The sequence below is a fragment of the Raphanus sativus genome, unplaced genomic scaffold (genome assembly GCF_000801105.2).
Source record: "Raphanus sativus cultivar WK10039 unplaced genomic scaffold, ASM80110v3 Scaffold0724, whole genome shotgun sequence".
In the NCBI taxonomy this organism is placed as follows: domain Eukaryota; kingdom Viridiplantae; phylum Streptophyta; class Magnoliopsida; order Brassicales; family Brassicaceae; genus Raphanus; species Raphanus sativus.
Window position 1 is genome coordinate 1 of NW_026616040.1, and position 15218 is coordinate 15218.

At 40.6% G+C, this 15218-nt stretch overlaps 1 protein-coding gene across 1 annotated transcript; it reads right to left on the reverse strand.

The window, feature by feature from the left end:
- Window positions 1–5880: 5880 nt before the first annotated feature.
- On the reverse strand, window positions 5881–15020 carry LOC130502881 (uncharacterized). The gene is made up of 7 exons (XM_056997624.1): window positions 14732–15020; window positions 13595–14665; window positions 13067–13321; window positions 11988–12625; window positions 6688–7459; window positions 6409–6534; window positions 5881–6351 (listed from the first exon to the last, which is right to left on the reverse strand). The coding sequence occupies exons 1-7, from the start codon at window positions 15018–15020 to the stop codon at window positions 6053–6055; spliced, it is 3450 nt and encodes a 1149-aa protein (XP_056853604.1). The 3' UTR covers window positions 5881–6052.
- Between the last annotated feature and the right edge of the window lie 198 nt (window positions 15021–15218).

The window sequence follows — 15218 nt, forward strand, 5'->3', positions numbered from 1 at the left end:
AACTTCCTGGTTATTCTCCACTGATTAGTGGTTCCAAATAAAGCTTCTTAGATCGTGGTTCATCCTGGTTTGATAAGAATCATGAAGATATTGGCATATGTCCGAACAGGCTAATCTGGAATCATCTGGATAGAAAGTGGGATATCTTCTTACTCACAACTCCTATGAGATTTATTCAACTTCCTGGTTATTCTCCACTGATTAGTGGTTCCAAATAAAGCTTCTTAGATCGTGGTTCATCCTGGTTTGATAAGAATCATGAAGATATTGCCATATGTCCGAACAGGCTAATCTGGAATCATCTGGATAGAAAGTGGGATATCTTCTTACTCACAACTCCTATGAGATTTATTCAACTTCCTGGTTATTCTCCACTGATTAGTGGTTCCAAATAAAGCTTCTTAGATCGTGGTTCATCCTGGTTTGATAAGAATCATGAAGATATTGCCATATGTCCGAACAGGCTAATCTGGAATCATCTGGATAGAAAGTGGGATATCTTCTTACTCACAACTCCTATGAGATTTATTCAACTTCCTGGTTATTCTCCACTGATTAGTGGTTCCAAATAAAGCTTCTTAGATCGTGGTTCATCCTGGTTTGATAAGAATCATGAAGATATTGCCATATGTCCGAACAGGCTAATCTGGAATCATCTGGATAGAAAGTGGGATATCTTCTTACTCACAACTCCTATGAGATTTATTCAACTTCCTGGTTATTCTCCACTGATTAGTGGTTCCAAATAAAGCTTCTTAGATCGTGGTTCATCCTGGTTTGATAAGAATCATGAAGATATTGCCATATGTCCGAACAGGCTAATCTGGAATCATCTGGATAGAAAGTGGGATATCTTCTTACTCACAACTCCTATGAGATTTATTCAACTTCCTGGTTATTCTCCACTGATTAGTGGTTCCAAATAAAGCTTCTTAGATCGTGGTTCATCCTGGTTTGATAAGAATCATGAAGATATTGCCATATGTCCGAACAGGCTAATCTGGAATCATCTGGATAGAAAGTGGGATATCTTCTTACTCACAACTCCTATGAGATTTATTCAACTTCCTGGTTATTCTCCACTGATTAGTGGTTCCAAATAAAGCTTCTTAGATCGTGGTTCATCCTGGTTTGATAAGAATCATGAAGATATTGCCATATGTCCGAACAGGCTAATCTGGAATCATCTGGATAGAAAGTGGGATATCTTCTTACTCACAACTCCTATGAGATTTATTCAACTTCCTGGTTATTCTCCACTGATTAGTGGTTCCAAATAAAGCTTCTTAGATCGTGGTTCATCCTGGTTTGATAAGAATCATGAAGATATTGCCATATGTCCGAACAGGCTAATCTGGAATCATCTGGATAGAAAGTGGGATATCTTCTTACTCACAACTCCTATGAGATTTATTCAACTTCCTGGTTATTCTCCACTGATTAGTGGTTCCAAATAAAGCTTCTTAGATCGTGGTTCATCCTGGTTTGATAAGAATCATGAAGATATTGCCATATGTCCGAACAGGCTAATCTGGAATCATCTGGATAGAAAGTGGGATATCTTCTTACTCACAACTCCTATGAGATTTATTCAACTTCCTGGTTATTCTCCACTGATTAGTGGTTCCAAATAAAGCTTCTTAGATCGTGGTTCATCCTGGTTTGATAAGAATCATGAAGATATTGCCATATGTCCGAACAGGCTAATCTGGAATCATCTGGATAGAAAGTGGGATATCTTCTTACTCACAACTCCTATGAGATTTATTCAACTTCCTGGTTATTCTCCACTGATTAGTGGTTCCAAATAAAGCTTCTTAGATCGTGGTTCATCCTGGTTTGATAAGAATCATGAAGATATTGCCATATGTCCGAACAGGCTAATCTGGAATCATCTGGATAGAAAGTGGGATATCTTCTTACTCACAACTCCTATGAGATTTATTCAACTTCCTGGTTATTCTCCACTGATTAGTGGTTCCAAATAAAGCTTCTTAGATCGTGGTTCATCCTGGTTTGATAAGAATCATGAAGATATTGCCATATGTCCGAACAGGCTAATCTGGAATCATCTGGATAGAAAGTGGGATATCTTCTTACTCACAACTCCTATGAGATTTATTCAACTTCCTGGTTATTCTCCACTGATTAGTGGTTCCAAATAAAGCTTCTTAGATCGTGGTTCATCCTGGTTTGATAAGAATCATGAAGATATTGCCATATGTCCGAACAGGCTAATCTGGAATCATCTGGATAGAAAGTGGGATATCTTCTTACTCACAACTCCTATGAGATTTATTCAACTTCCTGGTTATTCTCCACTGATTAGTGGTTCCAAATAAAGCTTCTTAGATCGTGGTTCATCCTGGTTTGATAAGAATCATGAAGATATTGCCATATGTCCGAACAGGCTAATCTGGAATCATCTGGATAGAAAGTGGGATATCTTCTTACTCACAACTCCTATGAGATTTATTCAACTTCCTGGTTATTCTCCACTGATTAGTGGTTCCAAATAAAGCTTCTTAGATCGTGGTTCATCCTGGTTTGATAAGAATCATGAAGATATTGCATATGTCCGAACAGGCTAATCTGGAATCATCTGGATAGAAAGTGGGATATCTTCTTACTCACAACTCCTATGAGATTTATTCAACTTCCTGGTTATTCTCCACTGATTAGTGGTTCCAAATAAAGCTTCTTAGATCGTGGTTCATCCTGGTTTGATAAGAATCATGAAGATATTGCCATATGTCCGAACAGGCTAATCTGGAATCATCTGGATAGAAAGTGGGATATCTTCTTACTCACAACTCCTATGAGATTTATTCAACTTCCTGGTTATTCTCCACTGATTAGTGGTTCCAAATAAAGCTTCTTAGATCGTGGTTCATCCTGGTTTGATAAGAATCATGAAGATATTGCCATATGTCCGAACAGGCTAATCTGGAATCATCTGGATAGAAAGTGGGATATCTTCTTACTCACAACTCCTATGAGATTTATTCAACTTCCTGGTTATTCTCCACTGATTAGTGGTTCCAAATAAAGCTTCTTAGATCGTGGTTCATCCTGGTTTGATAAGAATCATGAAGATATTGCATATGTCCGAACAGGCTAATCTGGAATCATCTGGATAGAAAGTGGGATATCTTCTTACTCACAACTCCTATGAGATTTATTCAACTTCCTGGTTATTCTCCACTGATTAGTGGTTCCAAATAAAGCTTCTTAGATCGTGGTTCATCCTGGTTTGATAAGAATCATGAAGATATTGCCATATGTCCGAACAGGCTAATCTGGAATCATCTGGATAGAAAGTGGGATATCTTCTTACTCACAACTCCTATGAGATTTATTCAACTTCCTGGTTATTCTCCACTGATTAGTGGTTCCAAATAAAGCTTCTTAGATCGTGGTTCATCCTGGTTTGATAAGAATCATGAAGATATTGCCATATGTCCGAACAGGCTAATCTGGAATCATCTGGATAGAAAGTGGGATATCTTCTTACTCACAACTCCTATGAGATTTATTCAACTTCCTGGTTATTCTCCACTGATTAGTGGTTCCAAATAAAGCTTCTTAGATCGTGGTTCATCCTGGTTTGATAAGAATCATGAAGATATTGCCATATGTCCGAACAGGCTAATCTGGAATCATCTGGATAGAAAGTGGGATATCTTCTTACTCACAACTCCTATGAGATTTATTCAACTTCCTGGTTATTCTCCACTGATTAGTGGTTCCAAATAAAGCTTCTTAGATCGTGGTTCATCCTGGTTTGATAAGAATCATGAAGATATTGCCATATGTCCGAACAGGCTAATCTGGAATCATCTGGATAGAAAGTGGGATATCTTCTTACTCACAACTCCTATGAGATTTATTCAACTTCCTGGTTATTCTCCACTGATTAGTGGTTCCAAATAAAGCTTCTTAGATCGTGGTTCATCCTGGTTTGATAAGAATCATGAAGATATTGCCATATGTCCGAACAGGCTAATCTGGAATCATCTGGATAGAAAGTGGGATATCTTCTTACTCACAACTCCTATGAGACTTATTCAACTTCCTGGTTATTCTCCACTTATTAGTGGTTCCCATAAAGCTTCTTATATATGGTTCTGTCATGTCCCCGATCCAAGATAGGATCGGCCGGATGGACCATGGTGCAAGGGGATGCACCAAATCAGGTCAAATGACCTATGGCAAAGTGTATCATGTCCGGGAAGTGGGTTAAGGGTATCAGAGGCTGAAACTTAACCAAGGCAAGGAAGGTTCAAGCTTAAGGAAGCTGGACAAGGGTTTAGATAGCTGGCCGGAGTGTGAAACAAGCTCGGGCAGCTAGGATGAAGTGTGTAGGAGTTCACAGTAGCTCACAAGAGTTCTGGTCAGCTCCAGTAGCTGGAGTGTTAGCTCACTCAGCTGGTGACACTAGTGGTCAGCTCATCTCAGCTTGGAGGAGTGTTATGAGTTGACATGGTGTGACCGGACCATGGGCGGTTATGGTCCGGTGGGATGTGGTGCGGTCCGGATGGGACCAGGGGTGTTTGGTGGTGCAGCCAGGCACTTGGCAATGTGCCAGAGGGTGAAGATCGATGCATGGGAGCAGTTGAGAGGCAGTTGAGGGGCGGTTGGGCCGAAGGGATGCGGTGATTCCCACATGTGCCCATTCGGCCATTTACTCGCGCCCATTCGCCCAAAAACAGTTACCCACGCCTTTGTCTATAAATATAGACCTTGGGCATCGATATTTATGATCAGACAAAGTGGGGAAACTCTGCCAAAATTGTCAGAGAATCCAAGAGAGAAAGAGACCGGCGGTTTTACTTGTTGGCCGTGTGAGTGTGGTGTAATTTGTTCTTGACCGGCGACCAAGGAGGAGTTGCAGGAAGGAACCGTGGGAAGATGGAGACAAGAGGAACTGAGAAGGTTAGTGGGAAGGACCAGAACCCATCGTCGGCCACTCCTAAGGTTAGTGATGCTAACCATTTACCATCGCCATGATCCATGGGTCCGGATGGATGGTCCGCATGGACCAAGTGATGTTGGTTGCATCCGTTCTCCCTTCTCTGTCATTCTATCTCTTTTATTACATATTCTGATGATGTTCATGAGTTTAGACTCATGGTCAGGCCGCCAAGGCATGGATTGGTCAGTGTAATCTCTCCATGGCCTTGGTTGGGCATGTAAGGTTGGATCTCCTACTTCCGGTTGAGGTTTGGGGATTCTGACTTCATATATCTCTTAATTGGGATTTATCATGAATTACCATAGTGAAAGGATAATTTTATATCACTGATATAGAGATGGTAAGTTATGGCCATGGGGGCGGGTCTAGGGTGAGATCGGTATGATCCGGACCTGTTCTGTGGATTCTGACTTGACCATTCTCTTAGTTGTGAATTATCATGATTTATCATGATGTTTGTATAATTTTTAGAGGCCTATCCGAGTGGGTCAAGGTTTGGGACAGAAACTAGTTCTAAGGGACTTAACCATGCATTGCTAGACTTGTTGCTAGGATATCGGTTTTGATATGATCCTAGGTGTGAGGATCACGTCCCTGACTACTCTCCAGCGGATTGTGATGATGAAACAAGATGTGGATTGAGTGATACTTCAAAGAGTTGCGGAATGACTCTTGGACTATCAAAGGTTTGCTTGCAAGGTAAGGATCAAGGATCCGAGTAACACTTAGACAAGCTTTGATCAAACAAGATTCAGAGAGAATTTTTAATAGAAAGTGTTTGATGATTTTATTCATGATTTTCGTCCATAATATATAGGCAAGAAGTCTGTACATGCACAGCTTCTTGGAAACATACAAAATACTTAAAACAAAGGCTCCCTTGAAAACATAAATAAAGACCAGGTTTTAAATCCGAAAATAGACTAGAAAATAAGAGAAATGGCATGGTTTCATCAAGAGGCTATCGTATAAGTGTTGTGTCCAAGCCTCATTAAAAACCTTGTTTGGAAAACCCAATGGGACAAAACCAAACCAAGGAAAAGAGTGCAAGTCACAACACCTCTCTTGATGAATGTCTTAGACGGCTTGAATCACAACCAGAGTAGTTGGATAAGCACACTCTAGACTGCCCTGGATAGTGTATAAGAGTTTATGGAAAGCTTGATTGAATCTGGCTTGCTTGGATCTAGTCATTGGACCAACTGGTACTTCTAAGTCCTTGCCATTTGTTTCCTCAGGTTCAAGCTGCTCCATGGTTCTTTCTTCAACTTCCTTAAGCTCTGGTTCAAGCTGTTCCATATCTTTAGTTCCATTGCTTGTCAAGATCACATCATCCTCTCCCACTTGAGAAGGATTTGACCTCAAATCCGTTTCATCTGCATGATAAGGAACTAGGTCAGTAACATTGAAGCTTGAGCTCACGTTATACTTACCTTGGAGATCGAGTTGATAGGCATTGTTGTTGATCTTCCTGATGACTTTGAAAGGACCATCTAGTCTAGGCATGAGTTTGGATTTTCTTTCGTTAGGAAATCTGTCCTTCCTCAGATGTATCCAAACTAAGTCTCCTTCTTCAAAGATCATCTCTTTTCTTCCTTTGTTAGCTTGCTTAGCGTACAGCTTGGTCTTGTTTTCTATATTGATCCGGGCCTTCTCATGTATCTGCTTAACAAGTTCAGCTTTCTTTTGTCCATCCAAGCTAACTCTTTCACTCAAAGGTAAAGGCATTAGATCCAAAGGTGATAAAGGATTGAAACCATAGACAATTTCAAATGGAGAGAACTTAGATGCAGAATGCCTAGCATGATTATAAGCAAATTCTACATGAGGCAAACATTCTTCCCAAGTCCTAAGGTTCTTTTTAATCAATGCACGCAGCAAGGTAGACAATGTTCTATTGACAACTTCAGTTTGTCCATCAGACTGTGGATGACAAGTAGTAGAGAAACACAGCTTAGTTCCTAACTTAGACCACAAGGTTTTCCAAAAGAAGCTAAGAAACTTGGTGTCTCTATCAGAAACAATTGTCTTAGGCATTCCATGAAGTCTAACAATTTCTTTAAAGAACATATTAGCAACATTCACAGCATCATCAGTTTTATGACATGGAATAAAATGAGCCATTTTAGAAAACCTATCAACGACTACAAACACAGAATCCTTTCCAGTCTTAGTCCTAGGTAATCCAACAACAAAATCCATTGAAATGTCATGCCATGGATGCAAAGGAATGGGTAAAGGAGTATACAGACCGTGGTTTTGGACTTTGGACTTAGCCTGTTTGCAAGGGACACACCTTTCACAAGCTTTTTCTACATCTCTCCTCATGTGTGGCCAATAGAAGTGATCCTGCATTACGTTCAGTGTCTTAGCCACGCCAAAATGTCCTCCAAGTCCACCTGCGTGAGCTTCCTTGACAAACAAATCTCTCAAAGAAGAGTTAGGCACACATAGTCTATTTTCAAAGAAGAGAAAACCATCATTCTTGAAGTATTTACCACGACCATGTTGAACTGAAGAGTTCAATATAGCTTCAGAAGTAATCTGAAGTGTTTATCTTATGAAGATGAGTTCAAGAAGAGTTAAAGGAGTCATTGGAGTAATTTGGGAGAAGTGATGTAATAGGGAATAGTGTGGGAACACTATTCACTATTCAGAAGTACTATTCACTATCTTGGAAGCATATGAGAAGGCTTAAGAGAAGAATATCCATTTGGCATAGTAAGATGCCTTAGGAAGCAACCAGGAAGGTGCTGCGATCTCTTAAGCTACTTCAGGATAAGGTTTCTTATCCATACTGGGCGCCCAAGACAGGCTGTCTTTGGCTGGAAAGGAAGAAGCTCTTGCATAGTGAATTATGTATCTGGACAAGTAAAAGGGAAGAAGCATCAGTCAAAGAAAGCTAGGCGCCACTCCCTTTACAGCTTGCAACGGATACTTTTGACTACATCCCATCCATCCAATTCAAACCATTTAATCTCCACTCTTGATTGCTTATCTTTAGCTTAGGGTTTTCTATGTATTTGCCTTGTATTTAAACTCATGTCTGTCGCCATTGTTTGTTATGTTGAGAGAGTTTCTCTTCATCAATACACTTGGTTCTTATTCTCTAGTCTTGGTTACTTAATCTCTTAATCTTTATACACTCTCTACTCTCTCTCAATCTCTTAGTCTCTCATACAAATCATACTCGCCATCTCTATTCTCTCCCATACTCTTTCATATTCTCATCTGATTCTGTGTTCATCACTCAAGTACTTGAGCTCTGATAATCTTTTATGGTATCAGAGCAAGGTTGCTCAGTTCCTGGTGAAGTCTTCCGCAACAAACACAAGCTCCATTGAAGTTCCAAGCTCACATCCCTCACGCCCTTGAAGATTCAAGTCCATCCGGTTACAAAGCATCAACCTTTGAAGAGTTCAGTGACAGTCTTACTCTTTTGACTACCAAGATGGAGTCATCCAGAGTCATTGTCATCCCTGTGTCTCTACAAGGTCCAAACTATCTCCTCTGGTCTCGTATGGTGAAGACAGCTTTGGGAGGAAAGGGCTTATGGAGCCATTGCATCTCGGATTCTCCAAAGTCCCTCAAAGCTGCCGATTCAAGCTCTAGTCCATCTACTGATGAAACTGGTTCCAAGCAAGTATCTGAAGAGAAGTGGCATCAAGAAGACCTCATGGTCCTGTCCATTCTCCAAAGCTCCCTAGCTCCATCCATTCTTGAGGCATACTCATACTGTGAGAGTGCCATCTCGCTTTGGAGCACACTCAACAAGGTTTATGGGAACCTGTCCAACATCAGCAGAGTCTTTGAGATCAAGAGGGCCATCAACGACCTGACCCAAGAAGAAGCTGAGTTCACTGCACATCTCGGGAAGTATAGAAGTCTTTGGTCAGAGCTGGAATCGCTTAGACCTCAGTCCATTGATCCTGATGTGTTAAATGAAAGGAGAGAGCAAGACAAGGTGTTTGCTTTGCTCTTAACTCTCAGCCCAGCTTACAATGGAGTCATTAAACATATCTTGCGATCTGAGAAGCTCCCAACACTGGAAGAAGTGTGTGGCCAGCTCCAAAAGGAGGAGGGGTCAATCGCATTGTTTGAGTCAAAGGAAACAATCTCCTTTGCATCTCAAGCTGAAGGGAAGTCTCAGTCCACTAAGCCGGTTTACAAGAAGAGTGATAGAAGGGGTTTGAAGTGTGAACACTGCAAGAGGGATGGGCACACCAAGGAGAGGTGTTGGGTATTGAACCCGAGCCTCAAACCTGCCAAGTTCAAGTGAACCGTGCCCATGGAGGTTCAAGAGATCAGCTCAGATCTCTTGGGTGTAAGCAAACCTCTTTACCCTTAATAAGAGCTTGTGTCTTTATTTAAAAATTGTTTGAGTGATGTCTTAGGTCCCAGAATCTCATGTTTATTTTTATTGCATTGTCTTGTGTATTGCCACAGCTAGAATCATCATAGATGTGTTGCAAAATTGAGATGTGGTCTCTGATGCTTGCATCATGATAGATAAGCTGTTTTGCATACACAAGCTTGTTTCATATTTGTTTAAGTTCAATCCTTTTGTTGCTCTCGGATTGAACCTGCTGCATACATATAGTATTGCTTAGGTTGTTGCATACATCTATTGTTGCATAAAAAAAAAAAAAAAAATTAGCCTAAAATGTCAGTGTATTGTTAATAGCATACATTGTCATTTTAGAGATTGAAAAGTGCTTGATCTTGTTCTTGTGATTAGCTGGTTTCAAGATCAGAGCTTGTTGAGGCATTGGTGATCAAACAAGATGAATTATATTGGTTTGGTCCCAATGGGAAAGATCTAATCTTGCATTGAGTTGTGGTGATGTTAGGTACACATGGAGTGATACTGAGACATACCAATAACCAAGAGTGTAGAGGTTGTGATCTAGTTCCATTGCATATCATCACAGGATGTATCAATCCATAAAAAAAAAAAACTACAGGAAGTGTAGTGTGATTGATTGCAATGAGAGATTGCCATTGCATAATACCATAGGACATGTCTAGTCCAAAAGTCTACAGGAAGTGTAGCATGGTTATTATGCAGTGAGAGCTTGTCTTGTGAGGTCTCTCTATGGTGATTCAAACACCCTAGTTCCTGGTATAAGGAAGAGAGCAACTTACAAGACTAAAGATCACCATAGAAAGTCTGTTGAGACTGGTGGTCTTAAGGCCATGAAATTGCTTACACCTTACACAAGCTTAGTTCCAAATCTAAGTCTCGGATACTAAGCTTGAGGGGGGATTGTTAAAGAGCAAGTTTCATGGTCTGATAAGCTTGTGCAAAGGCTTCTACAAAGGGTCATCAGCCGGAGTTGTGTGTATGAAGGCTCATGAGAAGCATGAAGCTGAAGGATCCACACTGCCATCCAAGAAGCTGTTGATACCATGAAGATGGTGCACTGGCCGAGTTGGGAACTCATCAAAAACAAAAGGGAAGTTCCCTTAAACACTTATTCTCTTTTCAATTCAATTCATTCATCATCTCATTGTTAAAAAGCTTGAAATGATACTTAAAATGTCTTGATTGATTGTGATGCATTATTATGATGCAATCTTTGTTTCTTGATAAGTACTGATGCACCTTTGGGATAATGTATCAGGTACCATTGCTTGGCGCCTCACTGAAGTGTTCCTGGTCATCTCCTAGCTTCTCTAAAGAGGCTTTGAAGTCCATTGAGAGGGGGAGATTCAAACCGAGGTCTATGAAGAGGGCAAGCTTAGTTTGATGTATTGATCAGTCTCACTGGTGTTTGAAGAAGTTCTGGTCGCCTCCTAGCCTTTCTAAGAAGAAGCCTTGAAGCTGATTGAGAGGGGGAGTCCCAAACCGGTTCCATAAAGAAGTGAAGCTGAGGTGTGTGTGTGCGCAAAGCCTTGAGAGTTGCTGCACCAGTTTAGGCCATGATCCAGAACTTCTTGTGTCCAACCACACTGGTTCTAAGGCACAAGAGTTCATTGGCCAATCCCTAGGCTTTGGAGAGCTCTACTCTTTTTCCCTTGCAAAGTTTTGTCCCAATGGGTTTTCTTTGCAAGGTTTTTAATGAGGGAGACTCTTCAGAGTTCCAAGCTTGACTTAGGATCATCTAAAGTCAAGCTTGAGGGGGAGTGTTGAACTGAAGAGTTCAATATAGCTTCAGAAGTAATCTGAAGTGTTTATCTTATGAAGATGAGTTCAAGAAGAGTTAAAGGAGTCATTGGAGTAATTTGGGAGAAGTGATGTAATAGGGAATAGTGTGGGAACACTATTCACTATTCAGAAGTACTATTCACTATCTTGGAAGCATATGAGAAGGCTTAAGAGAAGAATATCCATTTGGCATAGTAAGATGCCTTAGGAAGCAACCAGGAAGGTGCTGCGATCTCTTAAGCTACTTCAGGATAAGGTTTCTTATCCATACTGGGCGCCCAAGACAGGCTGTCTTTGGCTGGAAAGGAAGAAGCTCTTGCATAGTGAATTATGTATCTGGACAAGTAAAAGGGAAGAAGCATCAGTCAAAGAAAGCTAGGCGCCACTCCCTTTACAGCTTGCAACGGATACTTTTGACTACATCCCATCCATCCAATTCAAACCATTTAATCTCCACTCTTGATTGCTTATCTTTAGCTTAGGGTTTTCTATGTATTTGCCTTGTATTTAAACTCATGTCTGTCGCCATTGTTTGTTATGTTGAGAGAGTTTCTCTTCATCAATACACTTGGTTCTTATTCTCTAGTCTTGGTTACTTAATCTCTTAATCTTTATACACTCTCTACTCTCTCTCAATCTCTTAGTCTCTCATACAAATCATACTCGCCATCTCTATTCTCTCCCATACTCTTTCATATTCTCATCTGATTCTGTGTTCATCACTCAAGTACTTGAGCTCTGATAATCTTTTAGACCAAACTTCTCACAAGAAGCATATATATCTTTAAAATCAGAATCAGTGGCATATAAAGTTTTGATGTGCTCAAATCCAAGTAATTTCGTTTCAAGAGTGTTCAAGAGAACATACCTTCGAGATAGTGCATCAGCAACTATGTTTTCCTTACCTTTCTTGTATTTGATCACATAAGGAAAGGTTTCAATGAATTCAATCCATCTAGCATGTCTCTTGTTCAGTTTCTGTTGTCCCTTGAGATGCTTTAGAGACTCATGATCAGTGTGGATGACGAACTCCTTAGGCCAGAGATAGTGTTGCCATGTTTGCAAAGCCCTCACAAGCGCATAGAGCTCTTTGTCATACGTTGGATAGTTCAGAGTAGCCCCTCCAAGCTTTTCACTAAAGAAAGCTATAGGTTTCTTTTCCTGCATAAGCACAGCACCTACACCAATACCAGAAGCATCACATTCTATTTCAAATGTTTTAGAAAAGTCAGGGAGAGAAAGAACTGGTGAATTGGTGAGTTTCTCTTTTAAGGCTTGGAATGCTTCTTCTTGGAATTGTTCCCACTTGAACCCAACGTTTTTCTTGATTACTTCAGTCAGTGGTGCAGCCACAGTACTAAAATCCTTGACAAATTTTCTGTAGAATCCGGCTAGACCATGGAAGCTTCTCACTTCACCAACTGTCTTTGGGCTTGGCCATTCCTTGATAGCTTTGATCTTTTCTTCATCAACCTTGATTCCATCTGCACTCACAACAAAACCTAAAAAGACAAGGTTATCTGCTCCAAAAGTACATTTCTTTAAATTAGCAAACAAGGATTCCTTCCTAAGCACTTCTAGAACCTTTCTAAGATGCTCAACATGCTCATCTAAGTTCTTGCTGTAGATCAAAATGTCATCAAAGTAAACCACAACAAAATGACCTATAAATGATCTAAGAACATGGTTCATTAACCTCATGAAAGTACTAGGCGCATTAGTCAGCCCAAATGGCATCACTAACCATTCATATAGCCCCTGCTTCGTTTTAAAAGCAGTTTTCCACTCATCACCCTCTTTCATTCTAATTTGGTGATACCCACTTTTCAAATCAACCTTAGAAAAGATGCTAGAACCATGCAACTCATCAAGCATATCATCTAATCTAGGAATGGGATATCGATACTTTACAGTGATATTGTTGATGGCTCTGCAATCGACACACATTCTCCAGCTACCATCTTTCTTTGGTACAAGTAAGACTGGAACTGCACATGGGCTCATGCTCTCACGAATATGACCTTTCTCCATAAGCTCAGTGACTTGTTGCTGTAGCTCTTTGGTCTCCAGAGGATTGGTTCTATAGGCTGGCTTGTTCGGTAGAGAAGCCCCTGGAATAAAATCGATTTGATGCTCTATTCCTCTGATAGGTGGCAGTCCTTGTGGAGCTTCTTCTGGAAAAACATCTTTGAATTCCTGCAAAAGAAATTGTATCTTGCTAGGAAGATCCTGCACTGGCTTTGTTATGTTTAAACATTCTTTAAAAACAATCAGCAAGTGAGGTAAAGAACTTCCCTTTGGTTGAAGCAATATATTAGCCTGCTGCTTTTTCTTAGATTCTGAGGTCGCTTTGTTCTTCTTCAAGGCTATCTGATCTAGATGAACTTCTTGCGGTGTCAAAGGAACCAAAACAGTCTTCTTTCCTTTGTACTCAAACGAGTATCTGTTTGTGAACCCATCATGAAGTGTTCTTCTGTCGGATTGCCAAGGTCTACCAAGCAATATGTGTCCAGCATCCATTGGTAAGACATCACACAGTATCTCTTCCTCATACTTCCCAATAGACAATGGTACCTTAACTTGATGCTTTACCTCTAGCTCTCCTTCGTCATTAAGCCATTGTAACTTGTAAGTTGTTGGTCTTTTTATGACCTTCAGACCAAGTTTCTCCACCATGGTTTCACTTGCAACATTGGTACAACTTCCTCCATCTATAACCAAGCTGCAAACCTTCCCGTGAACCATACAGCGAGTGTGAAACAGATTCTCTCTCTGCTCATCTCCATCGGTCTTGGCTTGGAGATTCAGTGTTCTTCTAGTAACAAGTAACTCTCCACGAGTTGGCATTTCCACCCTTTCTTCTTCAGACTCAGATACCTCTTCCTCGGATTCAATGTCACCATTTTCTCTGATGAGTATTACCCTTTTGTTGGAGCAGCTACTGGCATAGTGTCCATATCCTTTACACTTGTAGCACTGTATGTCTCTGGATTTGGATGCAGTGGCTACTTCCTTTCCTTTAACACTTTGTTCCTCCACTTTAGGCTTGGAGAATGGTCTGGATTCTCTGATCTTTTCGTCCTTCTGGTAGTGTGGTTTGCTGGCTCCATAGCTAGACTTGTAACTTCTTCTTTTCAACTGCTGTTCAAACATAATCGCCTTGTGCAGAAGCTCTTCCATCTCAACGTAGTGATGAACTTCAAGTCTGTCCATGATGTCTCTGTTTAGACCACCCATGAATCTGGCCATTGTTGCTTCTCTGTCTTCTTGTATATCAGCTCTCAGCATAAGAGTTTCCATTTCCTTATAATATTCCTCAACTGATCTACTTCCTTGAGACAGTGTTCTGAGCTTGAAGTGCAACTCTCTGTGGTAGTGGCTCGGTACAAATCTCTTCCTCATGATTACCTTCATCTGGTTCCAGGTTTCAACAGGAAAATCTCCAGCTCTTCTTCTTGCTGTAACCAAGTTATCCCACCAACTTAAAGCATACTCCTTGAACTCAGTAGGAGCAAGTTTCATTTTATACTCTGCAGTGTAGTCTCTGCAATTGAACACGAGTTCAATCTTCTTTTCCCACTCTAAGTATTCTTCTGGATCAGCAGTGCCTTTAAACTCAGGAATTTTCAGTTTCAAACCACCAAGAGGATCGCTGGTTTTTGGCCTTTCTTCCTGGTCACGCCTCCTTCTTCTGGTATCAATGGATCGGTTTGAATGGCTATAGTAACTTTCTGTAGCAGATCGATCTGAAGTCCTTCTAGGTCTCTCACGATCTGAGTGCACAACCTCAGCCCTGAAGTGCTCTAGTCTCTGATCCATCAAAGTAGTCATGCGTGCAGTCAAAGCATCAAGTAACAGTGGATTCATTCCATTATTCCTATCGTCCTCGTCTGCCATGGTTCCTGTTGAATTTTAAAGCACAAAACCAGTAAAAGAGATCATAGAAACAGAAAATAACAGAAAACACAGAAACTGAGATCGATTCAAAAACTTTTATGAAGAACCCTAATTCTTTTTCTTAACAATTTCGAAATTTTAATCAGATTATTTAGCAAGTTCAACACTTGTTCTAGACAGATCTGACATTAACAAACA

Excerpts from the sequence above, each read along its gene's own strand:
- LOC130502881 (XM_056997624.1), bottom strand. The coding sequence starts at position 15,020 with ATGGCAGACGAGGACGATAGGAATAATGGAATGAATCCACTGTTACTT. Across the intron at positions 12,626-13,066 it reads AGATGGTAGCTGGAGAATGT|GTTTTGTTGTGAGTGCAGAT; the intron begins GTGTCGATTGCA and ends TTGTCTTTTTAG. Across the intron at positions 6,535-6,687 it reads TCTAATGCCTTTACCTTTGA|TTTGGATACATCTGAGGAAG; the intron begins GTGAAAGAGTTA and ends AAGGAGACTTAG.